The 27,096-nt window shown below is 36.6% G+C and overlaps 1 protein-coding gene across 1 annotated transcript in view; it reads left to right on the plus strand.

The window, feature by feature from the left end:
- The first annotated feature begins 5,236 nt into the window (after positions 1 to 5,236).
- LOC131423120 (multidrug resistance-associated protein 1-like) overlaps positions 5,237 to 27,096 on the plus strand; it is an 80,930-nt gene continuing 59,070 nt past the window's right edge. The window contains exons 1-5 of the mRNA XM_058570701.1: positions 5,237 to 5,404; positions 10,741 to 10,802; positions 16,834 to 16,981; positions 17,727 to 17,869; positions 23,716 to 23,893. Of these exons, the coding sequence (XP_058426684.1) occupies positions 5,333 to 5,404; positions 10,741 to 10,802; positions 16,834 to 16,981; positions 17,727 to 17,869; positions 23,716 to 23,893 (603 nt within the window). The 5' untranslated portion in view covers positions 5,237 to 5,332. The remainder of the gene's footprint in view (positions 5,405 to 10,740; positions 10,803 to 16,833; positions 16,982 to 17,726; positions 17,870 to 23,715; positions 23,894 to 27,096) is intronic.

The following is a 27,096-nucleotide window of genomic DNA, read 5'->3' on the forward strand; positions in this document are numbered from 1 at the left end:
CCATCACCTCCTCCTTCTCATCGCTGCTAAAGCACTTGGCCAACTGTAAGCAACAGAGGTGCCGGCAAAAGATTGTTAAAGTATGTGTCGAAGAATTATGTATCTATTTAAAAACACATCAGCCTAATGGAGAAACATACCTCATTGAACATTTATTTTTATCTACTTTTGAAACTAATGCATGTTTGCTGTAGAAAATTTTGAAAACACGTAAAGAAGAAAATTAAAATTATTCAGAATCTCACTGTCCAATGGGGACAACAATTAATATCTGATTATTTGCAAATGGTAAATAATTTAACATTTTAAATAATTCGACTTTTAACAAAACTAATTTAATCACTATATATGTACATAGTTGACATATTGTGTATAAAGGCTATATCCTTTTAAATATTACATAATTGTATGGTTAGCATTTCAGATGTTAGCTTTTATCATAAATATCATTTTTTATCATAACATAATATTCTATCATGTGGATGTGTATATAACTAACTTAAAGGTTATACTGTTATAATTTAAATTTTTTCATTTCCACTATTATAAATAATGACCCAATGAAAATGTTTTCCAATAAAATATTTGCCTTCATTGCTGATTATTTCCTTAGAATAGACTATAATCAATGGTGAATTACATCATTTTAAATTTACATTTAAATTTAATGTAGACCTTCTTCAGAACTTTCCTGGATGGAGGTATTTTTACTCACCATGGGCAAATACCTAGTCTTAATACCTAGTCTTTTTTTACTTGTCTTTCTCACTATGTTGATATTTGCACTGATGATGCAAAAGCAATCATGGGTAAAGCTACTGGCTCCTTAGAATGAATGAATGAATGCAGTGACACCAAGTCCTGGTAATCATTGTATTCTTTACCACTGTGCATTCACAGTAAATTAAAATGTGTATGTGTGTGTATCACAGTAAATTAAAATGTGTATATGTGTGTATATGTATGTACATTATTAAATCTTGGCCCCTGAGTATGTCTTTTTAATATTTTGTGTGATGAATGGGAAGTACACACAAAGTACTTCTGCTGCATGACAAAGTACGATAGTTGCCTTGAAGAAAACCACTTGTTTGAGTTGCAAGCTGAATTAGCCACTATTGCATGCAACACCACTTGTACATGAAAGAATGACTGAAGACAAACTATCATTATTCAGAGTTGGATATCTGTCAGACATTCGCTCAAGAGTAAGTAAAGTGATTCTCTCATTTCAAGGAATATAACTGACAGTGTTTATTGCCGATGAATAATTCAAGCTTTTTAAAGAAAATTGTATTTTTAGGATACTGGGATCCACCACCATGAGCTTGACAGCTTCCTGATACTTAAGGAATTTTCTGATGAAATCGGTGGTGACATCAATAAATATTATTTTTTTATGTTATATAATGATATGTGTCAACATTTGGAAAATATTCATAACTAAGGGAACCCATATATTCCGAATAACCAATTCATGATTTTACAAAATCATGCAATGAAGAAAGATCCATTCAAAATGCAAGACAGACTAATGAATTTTAATGTAACAAAGTACAAAAGGTTTACTGATATGTTTCAGGTTCCACATTGTAACGAACTTTCAAGAAATTAGCAGAACTTTGTTATTACACCAAAGAAAGACATCTAGAATTACCCAAAAAGTAACGAATTAATCCACCTCTTCCAACTACATATGTTTGTGAAGCCAGATTTTCTTCATCTACTTCAATCAAAACCATATATTGTAACAGATGGAATGCAGAAGCCAAGTATAAGAATCCAGCTATCTTCTACTAAACCAGACACTAAAATGTCAAATAATACCAATCTTCTCAAAAAAATTTTGTTCTTTAAATATGGCTATTTTTCATAAACAATCTAGCATTTATGAAAACATGTAATGAGTTTATTATTGTTATCTTTAAATAAATTAATAAACATTTTTAAATTAAAAATTTTAATTTCTAACATGGTAAATATCAATAGAGCTACTCCACATAAACAAAAGTTATTTGGGTACTCAATAATTTTGAAGAATATAAAGGAGTCCAAGTCCAAAAAAATTGAGAACACTTGATCTAAGAGAAATGCACATACCAGTCCTTGAAGAGAGAGATTCCTCACAGCACAGACCATGAGTGTAAGGAGTTGGAGTTAGCCTACATGTTGTTCACTAGGTGACTAGGTAAGTAATAATCATCATCATAATTTATGTAATATTTGCCATACGTCCTTGCTGTTCTGAATGCTTTACTTATTACACGATTGAATCATGTAACCCTATAACAAACCCATGAGGAAGGCAATACTCCATTTTATAGATAGGAAAGTGAGCTCTGAGATGTTAATGACTTGCTGGTAAATAATGGTGCCAGACATGAACCTGAAGTCTTAGAGTTTATGTGCTTAGTCACATTCAAGTTCCTGTAAATTTCGATATTTGCACAGAACAAAGCACCATGCAACAGTCAGGAACAATGAGTGAGTATTGCACAACCTCACATGGGTGGATGCTCCACAAATAATGTTAGATTAAAAAATATGGAGGGAGGGAGGGAGGGAATTGTATTGCAATGACTTTATAGGAAAACACCATTTGTATAAATTTTTTAAACACATAAAACAGCACCATATAATTTTCAAGGATAAAGAAGTATCTCAATAAATGTATAGAAGTTGGATTGGAAAGATACTTATGTGTCACTCTAGGTAAGCGACTTAGGGTACGGAAAAAATAGATTGGAAAATAAATTAGTGGGAAAAAGTAAATAAAATTTTAAAAAAATAGTCCTTCACAAAATGATGGTAGTACGCCATGAATTGAATAGTATTGTTAATTCAATTTTTAATACCAAGGTTAACAAGAACAACAAAAATAACAACTACTCCATCCCCCACCCCTCATAAAGACATAACCTGCAATCTTCTTGAAGAAAAAAATTCTCCCCTCTCTGCCATGGTGACAATCATATACCCAGATAACTATGGGAAACAGGCAACTCTTTCTTTCAGCCTTACTTCCAATCAGGCTCAGAGATTCTGACCCTGATCTATGAGGCTCTCCTCAACAGGAAAGGGTGAGCTGCAGAGCCTGCAGAAGTAGAACGGAATCCCTGGAAGGACAAGAACTCTCATCATGAATCTTTCCAGCAACCTAAAAAATTGAATATTGTGACATAAAATATGCTCCACTCATTACTAAATCTATATGCCCTTTTATTCTACCTCCCCATGATTTTCTTTTTCCTGGAAAAGGAAATATGTATTTCACAATTTAGCTAGCACGAGAATTCAGTGAGTCAGAATGCTAACTTTGTGGTAAGGTTTTGCTTCTGTCAAGGTCATTTTATTTTATACTTTCTATTCCCTAGGCAAATCTGAATATTACACTGAGTTTTCCTTAAGTAAACACTGAAGAGATGAAAACTGTAATTTCTTTCTTAAAAAAATCCTCATGTCTTCCCTCTCATTCGCACAGTCTTACCTGGTACCTCCTTCAAAATGGAGAAACTTGACATTAAAATGTAATTTTGTGGGGCTTCCAAAGATTTTTCCCTCAATCCCTATGGGTGGTAGGGCTCCATCACTCCAGTTCTCCAACACACCTATAGCCCTCTCTAACTCCTACTCAGCTTGGCGATTCATCTCTCTTCCCACCAATCAAGGAGCTGGATGTCTTTACAGAGCTGAGTATTTGTAGAAATCTGTCAGCTTGCAGTTGCTAGAACCAGCCTTTCCTGAGGGGATTGATTCCAAGAGGAGGAAGGAAGACAGACGTTGAGTTTAGAGCCTGAGCTCTTTTCAGACCTCTTCTTCCTGGCTTCCTCCTCTATGTCATAGGTTCAAAGTTCCTTCTTTCCTTGTAACTACATCTGAAAAAGCAAGCACTGTCTCTACAGGAAAACCTTGTCTTTTCCATATGGAATCCATAGAGTACCTAGTTTTAAAGTGCAGATGGAAAGAGGACCCCTCAAGCTGAGATTGCTAGGTAGGAGAAGTCCCCAAATAGGCATGTGAGTTTGTGAAAAGTTCTGGAAGACACGAGACAAAGTTTCTAACTCCCGAGCTGTGACTTTAATTCTTCACAGATACATTCATTTTAAAGTGAAATCTACAACTTCCTCTTTGTGTAGGGCCAAATATGGTCTAAAGAGAGGAAGAAAGCCAAATAGAGTTCTAAACATTCTCCAGTACTTTAAGCCCATGAGATATCACTTGGTCTAACCCTTATGTAGAAGTTGTCTGATTCCCTAGTTTGAACCTTTCTATGGGCAGGCCAAAACTTCCCCCAGGTATCATCTTTGAGCATCTTTCTCCACGAAGCTGGCCTTCTCTTGTCCTATATCAATTCTTCCATCTACCTTTCACATTAATTTCAAGAAGCAGATAGAATGTTCCTTGGTCTTGAAACATAACACTCATCCTTGTAAAATTAAAATTATCACATTGCCTTATCCTTATCCCTATTATTTGACTTTCCTGAAATGACTCCCTTTTCTGTTCCTCCAGGTTCTAAGTAAGTTGAAACAAAATATTTCATCAGACCAATGACACATCTCATGGATCAGCAGATCTTTTTCAAAGTGACTTATTGCATACACCAGTACTTCTTTATACAAGGTTCACAGTTCAACAATATTTATTAAAAGTCAAAATGCCATCCTTAATTTTCATATTCCCTTTTTTATGTCATGTATCGCATTTAGTTCTTTGCTAACCCTAGTTACTATGAAGTTTTTCATTTATTATATTGCTTTATAATTAATTTGACGAGTAACATTTAGATTCCATATACTGTTATGGTTTTCTAATACTAAAGGAACTATTTCATTAGTCTCTTAACTTCAAAGCCATTGCAATAAAATTCGCTCTGTAAAATCCTACCAACACCTGTTGTCCTCCACAGTTTTCTGTAGGAGACAGCTGTAACACTCTGTTTGCAAATATATAAATCTCATTCTAGGGAGGAACGAGCTTTGTGCTTCTATCATAAAGAGCCACAGATTCTCTAACAGAGCAACCTTGGAAACTGAAGAGTTGAGAACTATTGAGTCAAGTGCAATCTCCCCCAAAGGCTGAGATCTTCAAACTCTACAGAAGGTCCCTCCTCTCCTCCCTCCCCTCCGTCCTCCTCCTCCTTCCCTCCCCGGCCCCCGCCCGGGGCGCTCGCGGGAAGGGCCAGCTGAGGGCAGGGCGACAGCTGACTCAGCCAGGGCTCAGTGCGCGCGTCCTCTCACCTTCCAGACGCCGGGCGGGCAGTTCTCTGCTAAGGGAGGTGACAGCCGCGGCACCCCTCTCTGCCTCCCGTCTCCTGGCGCCCGCGAGGACCATGTTTTCCTGCCTGCGGCCGTGGGGCGCCAGCAGCTCCTACCGGCGGGTCCCCGGGGGGCCCGAGGCGCAGGTAAAGCTCATTGGTCCTGGGAGGAGAGGCGGGGCGGTCTTCTGGCCACTCTGGGTGGGGAGAGGGAAGCGGGCAGAGCCGACTGTTCAGACCTTGAACTGTGAACTGATGTCACCGTGCTTTAATAGCAGTCACACGCGCGCGCACACACACTCACGAGATCGTGAGAGCTGACATCAGTCCCCAGGATGGTGTGAAACCTAGGCCATCACTCATCACCATCTCAGTCAAGGTGGCTGCTGGAGCAGAGAAAGAGGCGTGTTTGTTTGAAGGGATAAGTAACTCCTCCATAAGCAGAAATAAGCATTTGAGAAGAAAATGAACAGTCCTGACAACCGTGCTCGAGCCCGTTAAAACCGCAGGAGACTTGTGGGATAAATAATACTCTGTGTTATCTGACATGGTATTGGGACACTGAGGTCTGGGGCAAATCCAGAAACTGCAGACACTTAACCTCGCCTTGCTCTGCCCCCGTGATATCACGTGCTGCCTCCACAATAGGAGTCATGTGCTGAGGCAGTAGTACAGGGAAAGGAACCCTCAGTTGTGTATTAGGAGAATTTCCCTAACAAAAGTTCCATTTGTTTTACTCCTCCTCGCTATACAAGACTGGGGCGTAAAAATAGCCCTTAACACAGAGTAGAGTAGTTTTGTACTTCTAAAAAAGGAAAACAAACAAACAAAAAAAAGATTTCAGATTCAGGGGAACTTGTCCTAATCCTGGCTTTTGTTAGTAACTCCAAGTGTCAAATAAATATGACACTTATTCTTCTGATCACATATAAAATGAAACTATAAATTTCTTTAAAAGTAAAACAAATTGTATGTAACATATTCTTTTTAAAGTCTTTAAAATATAGGTGTTGAATAAATCCCTTGAATATGTGAAAGAGCTCCATCAGGATAATACCCATTTTTACTTTACAGTAGTGATGGCAGGCTTTATCAGGCAAACTGATTTAACATCATTAGTGTGACTGCAGAGGTGCCCAAAGGCAGTCAATTACAAACTTTTGGGGAGGGAAATTATAAAACTCAAACAATTTCCTCACCCAAAATTCCAGTCAGCTCTTCTTCTAGGATTCCTACAATGTTTATTTCCTTGACTAGTATTCAACCTAGATAGCTTTATAGACCAGGAATCCATTTAGACAGGATTGAAAAGATTCTTTTTAACTACATTTTCTATTTGTTACTTCTATGATACCAAAAAAAAAAAAGGTTGATGACTTCAAAGCATATAGAAAACCTTGTATGATGACATTTCATTGCTGAGACTTTATATTCTTGACATAAGAGATCTCAGATAAAAATCCCCACCTAATTTGTAAGCTAAGAACATGACTTTCTGTTTGAGTTTCTAGGGCTGGCATGGTGACCTATGAATACAATGCTTCTAAATATTTTTTGTTGACAGTGATTAGCATCCATACACTCATTTATTCATCCAAAATATGTTTATTATGAGCTAGGCCCTGGGCTAAAACTGGAACTACAAAGATAAATCAAAGATAATCTCTGTCTCCAGAGGAACTAAGCCTAGCCGGACAGAAGCACCTGCCAGCAAATGATAAGATAGTGGGATCAGAGGGAGGGTAAATTCAGTAAGGGCAGATCTGAAAGAGCCCTTAAATCTCCCCTGAGGAGTCTGTGGAGATTACTAGTTAACAAAGAACAAGAATCTGAGCCTTGGAGGCTGGAGTGGGAGAAGAATTGCCAAAGGCAGTGAATCCTGAATAGGATAGAAGCATGAGTAAGAGTTAGCAGAAGTGAAGTAGAAGGAAGTGGGCAAAGGAAAGGTCTCTCTAAGTAGCAGCAAACAGCACCTAACAGGTAGAGTTGAGAGTGTGGAATTATGCCTGGAAAATAGAATGAACTAACTGGATTAGATCCAGTTTCTTATTCTTCTTAGTTGGAGGATCTTGGGCAAGTTTCTTAAACTCTGGGTCTTAGTTTCCTTGTCTGTAAAATGGAGATGACATGGTCATACCACAAAGATATGTTATATTTAATGAGATAATATACTTAGTACAGAATCTGGCACATAATAAGTGATTAAGAAACATAGGTTCTTTTTGATTTCTAAATGTTTTCCCTTCTCCATGAGCTTGTACTTCTACTTTCCCATAACTTCCTCCACTACTGCCCGAACTCTCCTCTAATACCAACAAAGGAAGCCCCTGAAGTTAGGGGTTATGAGTTACTGTTAAATATAGCAGTCAGACAAACCATATCGTCATGAGGCCACATCTCAAGGTTGAACCCAAGGAAGATTGAGAGCAATACACTTTACTAAATCCTGGCCCCTGGCTATGCTGTGGTCCTGTGGTCTAAATACTGCCTGTTACTCCACATAATCCAGAAAAAACAAGACCACCATTCAAATGAAAATTGCCCTTAAGTCAGCAATGGTAAGGTATGTTTACAGGATGCCTCGTAGATGCCCAATGGTAGATAAGTACAATAGAGAATAAAATGGCTTAGAAAACAAAGGCCTGTAGTGGACTTGGGGAGATAAGGGAAATGAGAAACTCATTTGGGGTCAATTCGGTCTGCAGACTAGAAGTGCTGTCAGAGTGAGAATAGGTGATTTAGAAGGATTGAAAAATGTTTAATGGAGAAGATAGGAGTAAATTAGAACATTGAAAGATACTCAGAATTGTCATGTTCTGTTTTTGTACATGGATGTTGCTTTGCAGCAACGTATAAATAATAAACTCAACAAGATATGTGCTATGAATTCAGTAATAACTTATTTATTGAGAAGTCATTTATACATTCTTGGTGCTTGGTAAGGATTAATTTCCTTCTCCAGATTTTTTACCTGCCTGCTCTTCCTTCTGGGAGGTATGATGCTGGGAATTTGCTGTGATAAATTCATGTAAGATGAGGGGCCCACACCTAAGGAGGCTATTTACCAGAGGACTCAAAGGGCCTCCTATAAGATGCTTTCACATGGAAAAAGGGCCTAGAGGGAATGTTAAGTCAAATACTGAGTGCTTGGTCTGCTAAAATTACCCTCTTTAGTAGCTTTGCAAGAGTTAGGCACTGAAAACAATGTTTTTATTTGGCTCCTGATTCTCTGGGTCAGCTGGGTCATGTCTTGGTCTGGGTCAGCTTGGCCGATCTCTGCTGAATTCTCTTAGGCATCTACAATCAGCTGGAGGGTTGGCTGGTGGCTGGATAATCTAGGACCAACTTACTCCTGTGTCTGGCAGTGTTCAAGCTGTCGACCAGGATGATGGGCTCTTAGATGAGCACTTTAGTTCTCCTCCATGTGGTCTTTCCTCCTCCTGGAGGCTAGCTTGGGCTCAGACATATGGTGCACCCAGGGTTCCAAGCATAGCAAGCCTCCTGAAGCTTACAATTGGAGCTCTTTCAACGTCACTCCTGTTGCATTCTCATGATCAAAAGAAAAAACACCACCAGCCCAGATTCAAGGGGTGGGAAATAGATTCTACTTTTTGGGACCAGCCCCGTGGCTTAGCGGTTAAGTGCACATGCTCCGCTGCTGGCGGCCCGGGTTCAGATCCTGGGCGAGCACGGATGCACCGCTTCTCTGGCGGTGCTGAGGCCGCGTCCCACATACAGCAACTAGAAGGATGTGCAACTACGACATATAACTATCTACTGGGGCTTTGGGGGTAAAATAAATAAATAAAATCTTTAAAAAAAAAATTCTACTTTTTGATGGGAAAAGCTGCAAGGAACTTGTAGCCATTTGCAGTGTGCCACAGAAATATACATATTTAGGATGTGAATAAGATCCTTTCGTTGGTGACAAATTATCAGGTTGGCAACTTCCTGTGAAACTTGAAAGTATGTAATAAAATACATCCTCCAAATTAATTAGAGAATTTTCAGAACATTTTTCCCAAATAATTTGTGCAGTTATTTTTCCAAATAATATATCTGATAACAATAGTGATGCCAATACCATAGTTTACATGTTTGAGTGGTTGTTTTTACCCAATGATGTGATAAAGGTTTTACATTCGTAATTGCATTTACTTCTTGCAATAATCATGTAAGGAAAAATACCATTTTGATAAATTATATATTTCTTCAATGATTTGTAGTATATCGTTTCTTATAACTCAGAGAACAGATCTGGGGTCATGCTTTCTCCTCTCTACTCAGACATTTTGCTGCACAGGATGGAATTTTGTTTCATTCATTCTAGGATCAGAATTTTAAAAATGTGGTAAACACTTTTTAAGTTTGAGTATGAAATCAAAACTGGGTTAGAGAGGATCAGTGCAAAAGTTCTTAAATGTGGGACATTTCTAAGAATGAAATTTAACGTGATAATCAATTTTACTTTTTTGTGTGTGTGAGGAAGATCAGCCCTGAGCTAATATCCATGCCAATCCTCCTCTTTTTGCTGAGGAAGAGTGGCCCTGGGCTAACATCTGTGCCCATCTTCCTCCACTTTATATGGGATGCCACCACAGCATGGCTTGACAAGCACTGCCTCAGTGTGCGCCTGGGATCCGAACCGGGGCTGCCAGCAGCGGAGCGTGTGCACTTAACCGCTACGCCAGGGGGCCAGCCCCCAGTTTTACTTTTTAAAATACAAAGAGATTGATGCTGACTCTAAAAATGTAAAATGATTACTTTTGAGGCCTTACTTTTTGAAACTCCTCTTATTTTGGTTGAACTCACCAGGTCAATGGGAAGAATTTTATGGAAATGTTATAACTTCCCCAAATAATATGTAATTGTGATAAATATGTAATTGTGTATGTACTTATAGGTTTATACAAAAATATGTAATTAAACACTTATATGGAAGTAAGAAAACCAAGTATCTATTATAGTCTCTTATTCTTCTATTTTTCAAAAAATAGACAAACTATCTTTAATTTAACAATTAAAATATTTTAAATTTAGCTTTTACTTATATATATGTATAAGCTTAATTATATATGTATATATGTATGCATATATATGCTGTCATATAATTGTATTAATTTAGTAAATAACCACTATGTGCTAATGAATTCAAGGAACTATACTATAAATTTTATATATATATATATATATATATAAAGAGAGAGAGCTGGATTTTAGAAATGATTTTCCTTTTCTACATGATTTCTTGCTATGTAAACAGTCATAATGTTGGGAGAAATCCTAAAATTTCACTAGTGTAACCACTATCTAAGCATATCTTAACTGTATTCCTTAAGGATTGTACCAACAGGGCTATAACTTAGTAGAATAATTAGTCTAAATAAATATTTCATGTTTACTTTTCCATGTGCTGACAAAGATATTTCAAATGTAAATTAAAGGCATTTTCTTCATACTACTTATTATATTTTTCTTTTCAGAAATGCAGTCCAGAGAAAAGTGCCTCATTCTTCAGTAAGATGACATATTCTTGGTTTAGCAGGTAGGAATTTTACTAATTTGTTTGTAGCATACCACAGTGAGGAAGATTCTAAGGGAAATGACACTTAAATGTTATCCCTTTAATCTAAGAATGAATATTTTTACAAAATGACGTTGTAAAGATTTTTTCTCATATTATTTATTACAGAGGATTCACAAGTAATAACCTACTAAATAACTGCACAGATAAGACTGCTAACACTCCGTATGATATGGCTGTCCTTTTAAAGGATTTCTATCCCTGTTAGCACTAGGGAGGGACAGAGAGAGAAACACTTTTTTCAGCATCAAGTATCTGCTATCTACTTTGTATATATTATTTCATTTCATTCTCCCCCAAATCCTATGAGATAGGCATTATAGATGAGAAAATTGAGGCTCAGAGAGAGGGAGTAATTTGTCCATTGATACCCAAATAGGAACACACCAAGTTGGTGTTAAAAGTCAGTTTTTTTTTGAGTCCACGTTTCATGCTTTTTTTTACATTGTCATTCTACTCTTTACTAGAAATGCTCCCCTATATACTTATATACACTACTGTTAAAACACACACACAGACACACAATCATTTTTATAAGATATATAATGTTGTTTACCTCACAAAATCATTCATACATAATGTATGATGAAGGTTTTACCACAAGAATTAAATCATAATTAAATTAGAAGAGTTAATTTTTTCCTAATTTTATAAACTCAGAAACTTTCTTTAGAAATGTATTTCTTTTCCCCCATAACAGAAAGTTTCTGATAATATGAAACTAAATTTATTGTCTTAACTTTATGTCCCTTGTGCTATAATCAGTAGAAACAAAATTGCCCAATTTGATCTATGGATACGTTTTCAAGAGTAGATGAATCCTTAAACAGAAAAAGCGTTTGATTGTGTACTAGATGCCTTGCATTATGCTAACTTTTAAAAATGCAGAGATAAATAAGCTGGTTCCTACCTTCCAGGAATTCATAGTAGAATTAGAAAGATTAAAAAGTACACTATCAATTACCCAAAAAGGCAAAAGGCAATATAAGGATGATAGACAAACAATTTTCAGGAGTGTCATCTAACCAAGTTTTCACAAGTAATTAATGCTTAACGCAACATTTAAAGACGTGTAAGAGTGAGTCAGGTGGCATTCTGAGTTGAGCAAATACCACATGCAAATCACAGAGGCCAGAGAGCACTGACCCTCCACATATTGCTGAGTGTTGGTGTGGCAAGAGATCAAGCCAGAGGGACAGATCTTTTTTAAAGAGTTCTCTAGGACATCCTGAAGGTAATGAGAAACCTCTGAAGAATTTTAAATAGAAAGTGAAATAATCACATTTGCACTTCAGAAAATCACCCTTGAAGTTGTATGGATATGGTATGTAGGAGATGGAAATGGAGACAGAGAGAGTGGTTAGGAGGTTCTTCGGGTGTTCTGAGAGAGTTGTGGTTATAGTCTGAACTATGGTAATGATAAACATGATGAAGAGGAAGGAACATACTCAAGAGCTATGTAAGAGAGAGAGTTGATTGGATGAAGAAATTGAAGACCTGGGAAAAGTATAGAATAAATCTCAGTTTGTGGCTCAGATAGATAAACGTGAGGTTCAAGTGTGATGAAAAATTGTTTGAGTTGCATTTGGGGAAGCTTCAATTTGAGATGCCTATGACTCATCCCCATGAAGAATATCTAGCAAGTGTTTAGATATGTAGATCTGGCTTAGGGTAAACCTTTGGATTATGGGTATGGACTTGGGAGTCATTGACTGTAGGTCAACAGTTGAAGCCATGAGTATGAATGAGATCAGCCAGAAAGAGAGTCTACTGATTCGCAATAGTTGGGAATTGGGAATCCTCGATATTTAAATATCAAGAAGAGGGAAGTCTACAGGGAAGCTAAGTCAAGGCATTCAGAAATGTAAGAGAAAAACCAAGGAAAGAGTGTGATTGAAAGCTAAGGAAACTGTCAAAAAAGGAGAAAAATAACGTGGTCAATAGGGCCAAATACTGAAAACAGGTAAATTAAATAAGAACTGTGAATTCTCCATTGAATTTGGTAGCGTCAAGATCACTGGTGATTTTTATGAAAGCAGTTTAAGTAAGTAGAAAACTGATATACTTGGTGAATCAACAATTGGACAGAAGAGGTTTAATTATGATAAGCATTCCAAGTTACACAAATCTAAGAATCACTTAAAAAGGATAGCAAAAATTTTATACTAATATGCTACATTGTTACAAACTAGAAAAAAGAAAGGTTAAATAAAATTTATGTAAATATGGGCTATTTACAGTTAATGACTCTGATTTTTTAAATTCATGTATGTTTAGATAGGTTTTCCAAACCTAAATTCTGTTTCATCCATGAGCTGAGAGAAAGAGTGATGTCTACTCTGGCTTTAAAAATTTCAGAAAATTTCAAAAATTTGTCATTTTTAAGTCACAGGATATCATAGAATTTAAATAATGCAAATAAAATTAATTTTAAGTAAATATTTTTAAAACTTTAATTATCAAACTATAAAAACTATATGCATTTACATTAAATATTACAAACACCATTTTAGAAGGCCTAAAGTAAGGAGCTGAAATTCAATTCCTTAAGCAAGATAAGGCGTAGCAAATTTTAAAATATGGCAACTCATATCTTAAGTCAATCAAACAAACTAATAAGCTATGATTGTTGAAAATGACATTTATTTTCTGTTTAAATTCAACATCTCAGAGCTAGATAGGAAATGTTTTCATAACATGCTATTATCTGGAACTGTCATTGGCGTGAATCTACTTTGATTTCTTGTCTGGTGATTAAACAATTGCCGATGAAACATAGCTATTGTTTACACGAATGTCTCTGTGAAGACAGTGGTTAATTGTATGCTCAGATCTGTTTTTTCAGTTACAGAATAAAGTCAGAAATTATTTCCTAGGCCAAATTCAAGCTCCCATAATTATATGAATAATTCAATTAAAATGTGCTCAGATGATACAAATAATTAGGAAATTATATGTTTATAAGCCTTAACTCCTAAGGCAGTAGCTGTCTAGATTGTTTTGATGATCAAATAATTACAAAGCCTTTATTAGCAAATATAATCTGTCATCAGTGTGTAATAATCATGGTCATAGAATAATCCCCCTGACATACATGGAAAAATCTAGTTAAAGTTTTTATAGGTCACAGTTGAACCATTATTTTAACCAGGAATACGCAATTCAACCAGTCCTACCTTTTCCTCACATATTAATAAAATTTGTACATTACCTGACTTTGTCCTATCCTACAATTTTTGGACAGATTGACTTCTTGCCTTTTCTCATAACACAATCACCCCTTTCCAGAAATGTTTAAAAAGGTGATTAATAGTATTGAAATTGATAATGCTACTGTATGTCCATACTCTCCAAGTATTCAAACATTTCATCTACAAAATTTCCATTTCGTCTCCTCTTTCTAGCCAACTGTCACTGTTTTGCTACTCTTAACATCAGTTGGATGAGATATTTACACACACTCATTAATGTTAAATATACTCAAAATTCTCCCTAAGATAAAATTGAAAACAGAGTGGAAATATTACACTTAAAGGCATTGTCTGCCTTTGGTTAAGTTAGCACTGGCTTCTGTCCCACTTAGAAATCTGTGACCAGTCTCTGGAGTTCCCGGTGTTTAACCACCTGTGAAAATGGGAAATTAATACTGCTCTGCTTGCCCTAGAGAGTTGTGAGGATCAAATTAATTTAAGTGAATGTTCTTTGAAAAGAAATATCAATCTGAAAAATACAAGATGCATGTATGAACGTTATTATTGCTTTAGGAATAAAGTCTGCCATTTATGGGACCTCGTGTGTGCTACATTTCACTGATTGGGAGGGTCAACCGTCGATCCTAGTTCCTTCCCAAAAAGCTGCCTCAACCTTTGATTTAACGAAGCACTTCTTCCCCTTTTCCTGGACTCTTATGTGTGAAAGTGAGACCAGCTCCCGTGATGAGAGTATTTAAATCTACCAGAAGAGAGCAAAAGAGGTGGAGGGAGCACACACCTGGGAAAAGGGAAGTCACAGTAGTTAAACAACCAAGCCATGCACATCACTATCAATTCAGCTTAAGTGTCGCTTTCAGATGCTGCATTATTTGGAGACTCAGCATGAAAGCTGGGGGTCACTTATCCCGGTGAACCAAAACCGCTGAGTTTTGCACAGTTTGAACTCAAAATGCTGAGGCGGTAAATGTTATTAAAGATGCTTTTGTGAAAATCAATGCAATCTTATTTTGAAAATGAATATTTATTTTATAGAATGAAATGGAAGGACTTAATATGACATGAAAGTAGTTTATTGCTTAATATGTTCGTAAAAGTGCACTACAGGAAAATGTCCAGCACATTAGAGCCAACAGAAACGTGATTACTGAAGGTCCTTTCTTATTACATTTAAGCCTTTTTGTTAAATATGAATTGTAATATGATACTATGTTGTATAATAAAAGTAAAATTGAATCCAGTGGAGACTCTGGTTACCACAGTGTTTAAATCCATTCCAGGGTCAATCAATTGAGATTATTCAGTAACAATGACAGTGAAAGCAGTCCCAATTTGGAGTAGGGTAATACTTTTTTATGGTCTCTTGGGCTGATGTACTTTATAATGGAAAGAACTGAAGCTATAGAGTCAGAATATGGGTTTAATTTCTTACTGAACAAATCGTGTCACCAAGCTCATAAACTGAGCATATCTGAACTACATTACTTAAGAGTGTGTTTGGCTTCAACTAACAGAATAGTTAAATAGCTTAAACAGGTAGGTGTTTATTTGGTAACGTTATTGTGAAGAAGCCTGGGAATAGGCTGGTGACCTACTTCAGATATATTATAAAGGGCTAGGCTTGTTCTCTCTTTCCACTTCCCATGCTTATTAGCTGGCTTTCCACCCACGCTGGCAAAGATGGCCTCACTATCTCAGAACGTTATGTCTTCAGTGCTGGCAGGAAAGAGGAAGGGGAAGGAAAAGGAAGGCAAAACGTTTTTTTTCTTTTGATGTTTTGTGCCTTCTTTTAAAAAAGAAAGTTCTCCGCAGCAGAATTTTGTTTAGATATCCTTAGCCATAACTGAGTTATATTATTAATGCCAAGCAAAAGATAATGAGACTACCAAGACTGGTTTAAACCAATCATAATTCATAACTCTGTGGTTGGAATAAGGACTTACTCTGAGTTCAAGAGATTTTCATCTGAATAAATACCAGATTCCTGTTAGTAGGAAGATGATGGAGCAGAAGGATGGCTGTGAGGTAAGTATAATTCATTGTCTGCCACAGTAACATTTATGGTATAACTAGACCATACATTTTAGTTTGCCTGGGACAGTCCCAGTGTAGACCTATTGTTCTTGCATAATTATTCACAATGTCCCCTGGGGCAAGCTCTTTGAATGGAGGAGAGTGGAAGTACTAAGAGGCTGGCAGTAACTCGCCATACTTAAGACATCAGCTTGGAAATGGAACTGTCACATCGGCTCATATTCTATTGGTCAAGTAGGTCATATGGCCAAGACCAAAGTTTGTGGGGCAGAGACAGGTACACCACATCTAGTTGGACCATCTGTAAAGTTAAGTGGCAAAGGGTACATAAAGTCCCAGTGGAACAGGAGAATTTATACATACAAAGATTGGATCCATTTCTCCTCTGATACAATCCTAAAAAACAAATGTGGGTTTTGGAATGAATACCTTACTGTGAAAGTTAGCTGTTTAAATTTCAGTAAGAGAGGTAGGGTAAGTGGCTGCCTTCAATATGAGAAGAGTAAATGAAGTTAGTGTTTCACTAAGTAGTTGGATATCTAAGTAGCTCTTCTAAAAGCTACAAGTGATTATTGTACATTATTGAATTCTAGGATAAAGTTGTATGATTTTTCAAAATACAATCGAGTCATTGCATCCTGATCAATAGAATAATTTATAAATCAATGAATGAAATAAATGCGTGCAGAATTATTATTAATCTGATTATTGGTTTTACTGAATTGTTTGCTTTACTGTTTCATTTTTAGAATAATTATTTTAGGCTATAAGAAACCTTTGGAAAGAGAGGATCTTTTTGAACTAAATGAAAGTGATTCCTCCTACATTGTGTGTCCCATCTTTGAAAAACAATGGAGGAAGGAAGTTTTAAGGAATCAAGAGAGGCAAAAAGTAAAGGTAATTATTAAATCCTAAGTACTTAATTACTACCTAAAACTAGATAAACTTGTTCCAAATATGAGATATTGTCATTATTAATATAGAAAGTCCCTAAAATATGTGAAATGACAAGTGATTTTCATAAGCACAATTGGTTGTTATTGCAGCTAATCTCTGTCATCAAATTATTCAGCATCCCTTCCCTTTAATATTCAGGAGCAAATGTATTGATATGTATGTATCTTTGTCTTCTTGCCAATATCTTTTGCTCAACTATTGTGGCAAAGATGATTTCTATATCTCAGAGCCTCATGTCTGTTGGTCAAAGTAAGTCATACGGTGGCCAAGGCCAAAGTTTGTGGGGCAGGAACAGGTAGGCGGTCCACATCCAGTATCATATACATACACATGTATATGTTCTTTAGACATCCCCAAAAGAAAATATATTTTGAAAATGAAAACTGTATTTGTATTGATTAATTATATTAATGAAACAGTTTCAAAATTCACAAAAGTGATAAAATACAACTCTTTCTTTGCTCATTTATACTACATGGTATGAATAACACCAAGTGATCTGGAGATATACCATACCAATGATATGGGTCATATTTTCAAGTTTAACTGAATTTATTCCTTTCTTGTTACCTTATTACCTTTGGAGTATGTAACTAATTTTATGGTTAGTTTATATATATTTCATTTTTACTTGTATTAGTTCTGTCCAATTTTCTCATTGTTTTTATTTTCTTTCATTATGTAGGCATCCTTTCATAAAGAGGCACATACCAGGAAACCATCCCTGCTGTATGCATTGTGGAACACCTTTAAGTTTGTCCTGATTCAAGTTGCTTTATTCAAAGTGTTTGCTGATATTTTGTCCTTCACTAGCCCACTCATAATGAAGTAAGTAGTAGTCTTGTTTGTCTTTCCTCCCCACAGGTAAAGGATAAGCAAGTGTTCCACTATAAAGTCATACTAAAAAAGAGCAGGGAAGATCCTTATTGCAAATTTTATTTAGGATATGGACATTCTATTAGGTTTGCCTGTGATACAAATGTGAATTATGATAATATAGTCAATATTTACTGAATCCAACCATGTATTAATCACTGTTCTAAAATCTTCATATTATGTTATTTAATCTTGACAACAATCCTATGAGACAGGAAATATGATTACATCCATTATTACAACACAGAAACAGACAGAGAGGTTTAAGTAATTTGCCTAAGTCCACATAGCTAGAAAATGCCAGAATCATGAGTCAAATACAGAAAGTCTAGCTTGAATATATGTTTAGAAAATGAAATGATACATACCTTCACTATTTTTCTGATGTGTGGCCTTTTGGGTGTTGAACTTCATCGGCCAGGGTAATAATATATAAATACAGATGTAAATGTATGTGTATATATTTATGTGTATGTATATATATATATAGTGAAAATATTTGAAGAATTTCTGTAATATTTCTTTAATACCCATATGCAAGTGTTTACAGGCAGACAATGAAATCAAGCCCTTGACTGTGTGCCACCTTTTTCAAGGAGAAATTGTCCTACCTCTAACTGTTATGTGAAGGAAATATCTGTTTTTTATTAACCTATGTTTATATTTTTATATTGAATACATTTTCAAGTTGTTGGAGTTTTTTAAAAACCATTTAATTTATGAAAATAGAATTAATCCTAAATTACCTGAACCCCAGATAGTTTCCAGGCATATATTTATCCAATATTTATTGAGGACCTACTACATACTGAACACTGTCCTAAGTAGACATGAGGATAGAGCAAAAATCAAAAAATCTCTGCTCTGATGACACTTAGAGGGGAGAGATAATAATAAATAAATGAATAAATACAAATGATATTAAAAGATAATCAGTGTTAAGGAAAAGAAGAATAGCAAGGTAAGGGGGTAGGGAATGCCAATCTGGGGACATGGAAGTTGCTGTCTTCTGTGAGGTGGTTAGGGAAGCCATTGGTGATAAGGCAACATTTGAGCAAAGTCTTGAAGGAAGTTAGGAAGGAAGCCAAGACCATATCTATAGCAAATAGGAAGAACAGGAAGGGCAAAGCCATGAGGCAGGAGCATGCTTGGTATCGTGGAGGGCCCACAGGAGGCAAGTGAGGCTAGAGCAGAGAAGCTGAGAGGAAAAGTGAGAAGATTAAGGTTAGAAAGGTCCAGGGGTGAAAAAGATCTTGAAGGGCCTTATGGAAGATGATGAGATATTGGCTTTTTTTCTGTATCAGAAGGGAAGCCTTTGGGAGACTTTGAGCAGGAATTGGTACGATCAGATTTAAGTTTTGTAGGGATCACTCTGGCTGCTATGTGGAAAAAAATGTAACGAGGCGTAAGAGTGGAAGAAGGATCACCAGTGGGAAGACGAAGATAATGCAGGCAAAGGCAATGGTGGCTTCAACTAGGTTGTAGCAATGAAGGTGATAGGAAGAGGTCAGATTCTGGCTCTACTTTAAAGGTAAGGTCAACATAATATACTGATAGACTGGATGTAGGTTGAGAGAGGAAGAGAGAAGTCAAGGGTGTCTTCAGAGTTTTTTGTTTAAGTCACAAGGTGGATGAGGCACCGCTTACTGAGATATAGAAGGCTCAGGAAAAAATAGAGAATGGGGTTTGGTTCTGGACTTGACAAATTTGAAATATATATTAGCCACTGTGGAGAGAAGAATTACCATAGCAGACCTGACTACTGTCCTTTGGAAAACCTGCTTACAGGGGTGGACTTTGGCTGGCAACTGGAACTGGGATTTCAGGAGGGTTCCCACTACTCTGTTAAGAGTGGCTCAATATGTCCAAACTGTTTATACAATCACTACAGTTCATGTTGAATACTTGCTTTCCTTCTGGGCGTTTGGAATGTTGGCGTGTTTTAGGAAGAAGGTGTCCTGGATGCTGAGTCTCTAAGGAGCTTGCGTGGTAGACAACATTTCACATATGTAACCGTAACTAGTTGCTGGGGGAATTAAGCATGTTCTGTGTGACTCTGTTGGGAGATAGGACCTTTGGAAGTTTGTGGCTGTTTTCCCCTGGACTTCACCCCATGCACCTTTTCTCTTTGCTGATTTTATTTTGTATCCTAATCATAGCCATGAGTATGACTATATGCTGAGTCCTGAAAGTCCTTCTAATGAATCATTTAACTAGGAAGTGGTCCCTGACAGCAATCTAGGTAAAAAGGTTGATGAACAATTGTCTGTATAAGTTTGGAGTTAGGAAAGACAGAGGCTGGAGTGATAAATTTGGGAACTGTTTGAAATTAGAGGGGATATGTCAAGCCATTGTTCTGGATGAGATCACGCTAGTGTGAGTGAAGAGAAGTAAAGAGGTCCACAGACAAAACCATCAGATAGTTCAATGTGCAAAGTTGGTGAAGACAGAGAAATCCATCAAAGGATAGTGAGAAGGAGTAGCTAGTGCAGAGAGAAGAGAACCAAGAGAGAATGGTGTCAGGGAATCCAAGGCAAGAAAGTGTTTCATTGCTGTCAGAAGACTGCTCATTTTCACCCCAAAGTCTCTATTTGGCTCCCTTATGTATTGAAGTATAAACTAAATGTCTCCTAGATTAAAACTCCCTACAGACAAGATAACAGACCTCTTTTTACCCTGCCTCTGCCCCTCACTTCTATATATCACAGTTATTTTTAAGGATATATCATAGGGTTATCTCATCTGTGGCCAGAAATCTGTCTATCAGAGATGCATTGACCAGTATCTTCCTCTCCTTCCCTATTCCGATCATCTATTGCTGCAATATTAACCACGTCAAAACTTAGTGGCATAAAACAACAATGCTTTTATTATGTTCACGATTGTGTGGATCAGGACTTCAGACAGGGATCATTTTTCTCTGCTCCACAATGATTAGGGCCTTAGCTGAGTAGCTTGAACAGCTGGAGAAAGCTATAGCAGCTCAAATGGAGACACATATCTGGGGCCTTGGTTCTGGCTGTGCACTGGGTTACCTTGATTCTTCTCCACGTGTGTTGGTGCTGGCATGTCCAACACGGCTTCTTAACTTACATGCTTGATGCTGGACTGAGATGGCTGGAAATGGCCAGATATCTGGCCACCTATCTGTCTCTCTCTCTCTCTCCACAGCCTCTCTGAATAGTTAGCTTGAGCACAGAGGTCTCAAGGTGGTTGAACTTAACGTGGCAGCTGGATTTCCCCAGAGTAAATATTCCAGGAAGCTCAGACAAGTCTTCTTATGAACTAGGCTTGGAAATCCCAGAATGTCACTTTGGCCGCATTATTTTGGTCAAGCAAATTCTTACATCATCCCAGATCCATGAGAGGGGAATTAGAGTCAACTTCTCAATGAAGGAATAGCAAGGGATTCCCAGCCATTCTTAGTCATGGTCTGATTCCCTTTTGCCAATGACTACTGCACCAGAATCTCACTATGTTATGGCAATTCACTGTCTCTATGTTCTACAAAATTTGCAGTCTATGCAGTACTAAAGAATTGCTAAGTCCTTGGCTGTGGGGTAGAGAATGGTCTCCCTAATTTTGTCACACACTTTTGTAACGCGTTAGCTTGATCATACCTGCAAAACAGTAATTTCAGTATTGCATCGAAATGAGTCAGTTGACTTGTCTTTCTCCCTGCCTAGACTATGAGCTCCTCCAGGTAAAGCATCCTGAGTTATTCAATTTTTGTATCCTTAGCTCCTAGCACAGAGCCTGGCACATAGAACAAATACATGTCCTGAATGGAATACTGAATAAATGGGCTTATCCAAAGTTATACTTTTTCAAGAGACCTTCATTCTAGAGTAGCTTAATAAACTTAAAATTTCCACATTGAGGAATAATTGAGTGATCAGAAAGAATTTTATGTGTTTGTGTGATGATGATTTGGGTCTGGTGGAACTAATTTTAAAAACTAATTTTGAGACATATATATTTTCTTTTGATAAGGAAAAGTTACTGGAGAAAACTATCTTTAAGAATAAGAATACATCTCATATTATCATGACTCATGTGTAATAATCAAGCATATGAAACAAATACTTTCATTAACTTACTGCTAGAAGAGATATGTTTCTTACTAATTGTGGTGCTTACTCTTTTTTCCCCCTTTATATGGATTTTATTCTAATGTATTTCAAATAAAAAAAAGTGCTCATATCTGATATCATGAATATAGAGTTATGGTCTTTCCCATGCCTTAATCATAGGTTATTTTTAGTATTTCCTGATTAATGTGTGTAGAACGCCTATGGTCCCTGGTGACAGTCATTTCATTGTTTGATTTTAGGAGAAGGAAAGTCTAATCCACAGATATATCCACAATAAGAAGAGTAGTGCTCCTCTTTCAGGAAATTTAATTCTGAGATCAAGAAGGCGTTTAGTGAGTTGCTTTTGTAAATATAATTTGGATTCCCAATGGATGGCATCTCAGGGTTCAACTAAGAAATACAGAACCTCTTTTTATTATTATGTCTATGTGGGGAGTGGGGTAATTTAATAGTGTCATTGAGACGCTGTTCCAAATAATTTTTAGTAACTAGATGTTTTAATAGTAATTTTGGAGACACTGGTATATATTTTATACTAAAATACGATTTTAGTAAAGTTAATCTTTTGAAGTACTTGATCTGTAAAGCAATTTGGGCAACACAAATTGCCTTTAATTGTTCTCCCATTGGCTGTCCAAGCTGCCAATAAAATGGATCAAAGCTTAGGCATTTATTTTTTATTTTCCACTTTAAAAATGTAAACTCACATAAAGAGTTTTTAAATTCAGTATTCTTAGAAAAAACTTTAGGTATGGTCTTACCTAATTACATATGGTTTCCTTCTGGCTCTGATAACCTGTAAGTTCACTCAAAATTGCTATTGACAGTGACAAAGCACACTTTTGCATCTCCAGAGTTCAGAGTAAAAAAGGTACATTTCTAAAACATCTAATACCTTTTACCTACAAAATAACAGGAGCTATTGAAATAAACCAAGAACTGAGGCTGCAAAATAAATGACATTGTCATTTTGTTTTCAGATGTTTTCACCATTATGCAGAGTATATGTAGTCTTTTCAAATTATTATTATTTTTTGTCACATAAATGCAGTTTTAAAAAGGGTGAGACCACCTATATGATGTTATTAACAATGGACATCAGGTATTCTGAGTTTTAATCAGCCCTTACAGTTGAGGGACAATAAGCAACCAAGATAGCTATGATTAGAACCATCCCATTGTCTAGCTGTACTTAAGAGGAAATAAAGAAAGGTAAAGGGGAGGGAAATTGGATATGGTTAAAAATAATAATAAGAGGTGAGATATAATTTGGGCCTTTAAAAAAACCATGTCTGTGCTGTTCTAAGAGATCTCCTACTTAAGTTCTAATTGTCACATTTCTCTATATTTGACAAAATGCATGATTTTGAAAAAAAAGAAGTTTTAAATATCTCTGTTTCTCAATTTTTATGATGAAGTTAGACCAGAACAGTTAATTATTTGATGAGATTACCATATGAAAACTAGAAGACAATCTCGCACCCACGATCTTGTGAAAATGATTGTTGATTCTATTTACTTTATTATGCAGTGTTTGAGTGAAAATAAAGGGGGAAGGAGGCCAAATTGAGCAAGTAGAGAAAAAGAACAAATAAGAATGTATGCGTGTGTGTGTGTAGCATTTGACAACACTTGATTCTCACAAGCATTTAACTACTTTGAATGTTTAACATTTCTTCCTCTTAATTTTTATACCACATTCAGGCAACTGATCATTTTCTGTGAACACCGCCCAGATTTTGGCTGGAGTGGCTATGGTTATGCGTTGGTGCTTTTTGTTGTAGTCTTTTTGCAAACCCTGATCCTTCAGCAATATCAACGTTTTAACATGCTCACTTCAGCAAAAATTAAGACAGCAGTAATTGGACTCATCTACAAAAAGGTAAAAAATTTAAGGAATTCCCAATTTCTAAATAGACTCTTCCCTTATATACTTTAAAATAAGGGGACTAGGAAAATAGGCGAGCATATTAAAAAGTTCTTAGGGTGCTCTTTGAATATACATTTGTTTTGCTTTAAAAGAACTTTGACTCATCAATATTGGTTGCATTAATTTCTGTATAGGGCCCTCTCCCTATAGTCCCTCCAAGTTCTAGTCAACCCTAATCCAGGAAATTAAATGATGTTCTTTCTCTACTGTTACATCACTTGACTCCTCCTCAGAAAGTGAATGGAATTGAATGTGTTCATAGTTGTCTATATTTATGTACCAATAAAATTTCTTCTTTCACAACCATTTTCATTCTACATACTACCTTTTTCTTCTTCCTCTGCTCGCTCTATTTTATTTTTTCATGCAACAAGCCATCCTTCTCTATACAGTCATTATCTGCTTCTCTTTCATTCTAAGTCCCATACCACTCCCGACTTGGCTGATCCTTATGCCTGGCATAACCCTGAAGTTTAATTTGTCCTTTCCTGAAAATACAATTTTAAATACCATCTCCTTACCATCCAGAGCCTTTTATTTACATCATAATTATAGACAATTAAAGAGTTTCCTCCCTCCTGTAATTATCACCAAATTATTCAATCAACAGGTGTATTTTGCTTACTCTGTACTCCTCTATAAATTGTGGGCTCTTCAAGATTTGGAGTAAAAACTTTTTTACCTGTTGTATCATTATCATCTAAGAGAGTGGTTTTTATACATTTTTATAAAAGTTGGATGACTGAGTAAATGAATAAATGAGCCATCACCTTCGAGAAATGGAGGGGAATTATTAGCATACATAATAAATGTGTGGAACTAAATGCAGATCCTATAAGAGATCAGATGAGCAGGAAATCTACAATGATTGCATGCAGTTAAGGGAGGTTTCACATAGAAAAGAAGCCTTGAAGTGGTCTTTGGGAGAGATTTAGAATTTGTAAAAGTGGAAGGAAGTATTATAATTTGGGCCAAGCTGGGTGTGAAGCATTAGAGGCCATTTGGCCATGTTGGGCCAACATAGGGGCATTGAGAGGTTTTAGAGATCCTGGAATGACCCAGGACCAATTGAGCCAGGGAATGGTAGCTGAATTTGCAACAGAGCTAGCTCTGTAGAGCACAGCCCAAATACAGGGTCAGAGAGGCTGCCCCAGTCATAATTCTAGAGGCTGTAAATTCTGAGATATCCCAATAGGGAGGGAAGATCAAAGAGTTTAGGAATCAGTTTAAATGCTAACACTTGTTTTTGATATACAGTTCATATGGAACAGGATTTCATTCAGTGATTAGAGCATTGGAATTTGGGTATAGGATTGGGGTGGATTTACAAGCATAAAAGAGTGGACAGCAGTAGAAATGAGAGCAAGCTGTCAGAAACAAAAGGGGAAATCAAGTGTCATAGCTCAGTCCATGGCAAGAGCAAAGAGACTCTGGAGATAATGTAAGAGGGAACGGTGAGTACAAGGGTGAGACCCTATGGTTCCTTAGAGACTTTAAGAGCAAAAGGCACGGATCAAAGGAGAACAGCAATCAAGCCGGGTCTGTGGATCCTGCCATAGGGATTACAGTTTAATTCCAAGTCCATCAGATAAGCAGCAGAAGACATTACAACCTGAGTTGTCAGGATGCACCGGGCTAGCACGTGCAGCTGGCAATTAGATAAGGCACGTCTTTCTTCTGAGTCTCTTATGCTACACCCACCTTCCAGAGGAAGTTTCTCTCCGCAGGACTAATTGGGGTTGTTAAAGTTCCCTTCTCCTTTATGGGTTTTAGAATTCAGATTTCTATCATATTTAGATACTTTCAACATCCTAAATGGCTCTCATAGTGGCACCAGATGACTCATAGTAATCTGACATTGGCCCTACTTCATCAGGGCCTTGCTATTAGAGTGAGGTAAAGCTGATCTCAGACTCTTTTCTTGGTGAGGAGGGAAGGTGTTAGGACTTCCTTGTTCTCTGTTCATCCACATGACTGCTGCTAGTTCGGAATAAAGTTCAGGGAGTATCATTTTTAAGGTTTGTGGGAAAAACACTGGTCTCCTTCCACTTGATCGCTTTAGGAGTCTGTGGGTTTTAAAACGTGGGTTTTGTTATCCCTTAGCTCACAGGTGCAGGCTCCGTGAGAATTCTTGAGGACTAAGAAACAAAATATGCTTCAAAAGCAGCACCAGTTAGTTCTGGGCTTAATGTGGGCGGTCTAGGGGCATTCTGCCATCAAACACTGTCCAACAGAATCTTTTGGGATTCTAAAGACGAGTGAAGGGGATCAAAAGGTACTAATTTCCAGTTATAAAATAAATGTCATGGGGATGTAATGTACAGCATGGTGACTCTAGTTAGTAATACTGTATTGCATATTTGAAAGTTGCTGCATGGTAAATCTTAAAATTTCTCATCACAAGAAAAAAATTTGTAACTATGTATAGTGATGGATGTTAAGTAGACGTTGTAATGATCATTTCACAGTGTATACAAGTATCAAATCACTATATTGTACACCTAAAACTAATATAATGTTATATGCCAATTATACCACAATTAAAAAAAAAAGAGAAAGAAAGAAAAAGAAAAAACAGGAGAGATTCTGCTCATGGGATGCTGACAGGGAAAACAGGTTTGAGTTAGAGACCAAAGTCCTGTTTTCCATTGAAGGAATAAAATGAGGATATACGGTATCTGAAAAAAATGGTAAAGAAGTAATAACGAAACATTTAAACATAAGTTTAAATAAGTGCATAGAAGAGACTTTCAAAAGTCTCTTCTCAAAAGTATATAAACTATACTTTTCCACTACTATTGTCATTTTTTTCCCCTTTTTTGCTTTCCCCCTGGCTTACCATCTACACTCAAAGTGTATATGGTTTCATTTTTTTTTTTGGAGGGGGTTGCATTGTTTTCTAAAATTTGGATAACATTGTAAACATCTTCTTTTCCAAAATTTCGTTTTGTTTTTCTTATTCAAAAATTGGATGTCTCACTGGTATAACTCTAATCATGCTTTTTAATGGCTACATAATATTCTATCTTGTGTCTATAACCATAATTTATCCAACTGCTATGAGCAATGCTGCAAAAAAAATCCTTGTGTATACCTATGTTTTTTCACAGAAGCAGAATTGCTGGGCTTAAAGATAGATGGACATAATTTCAATT

The sequence above is a fragment of the Diceros bicornis genome, chromosome 27 (genome assembly GCF_020826845.1).
Source record: "Diceros bicornis minor isolate mBicDic1 chromosome 27, mDicBic1.mat.cur, whole genome shotgun sequence".
NCBI lineage: Eukaryota > Metazoa > Chordata > Mammalia > Perissodactyla > Rhinocerotidae > Diceros > Diceros bicornis.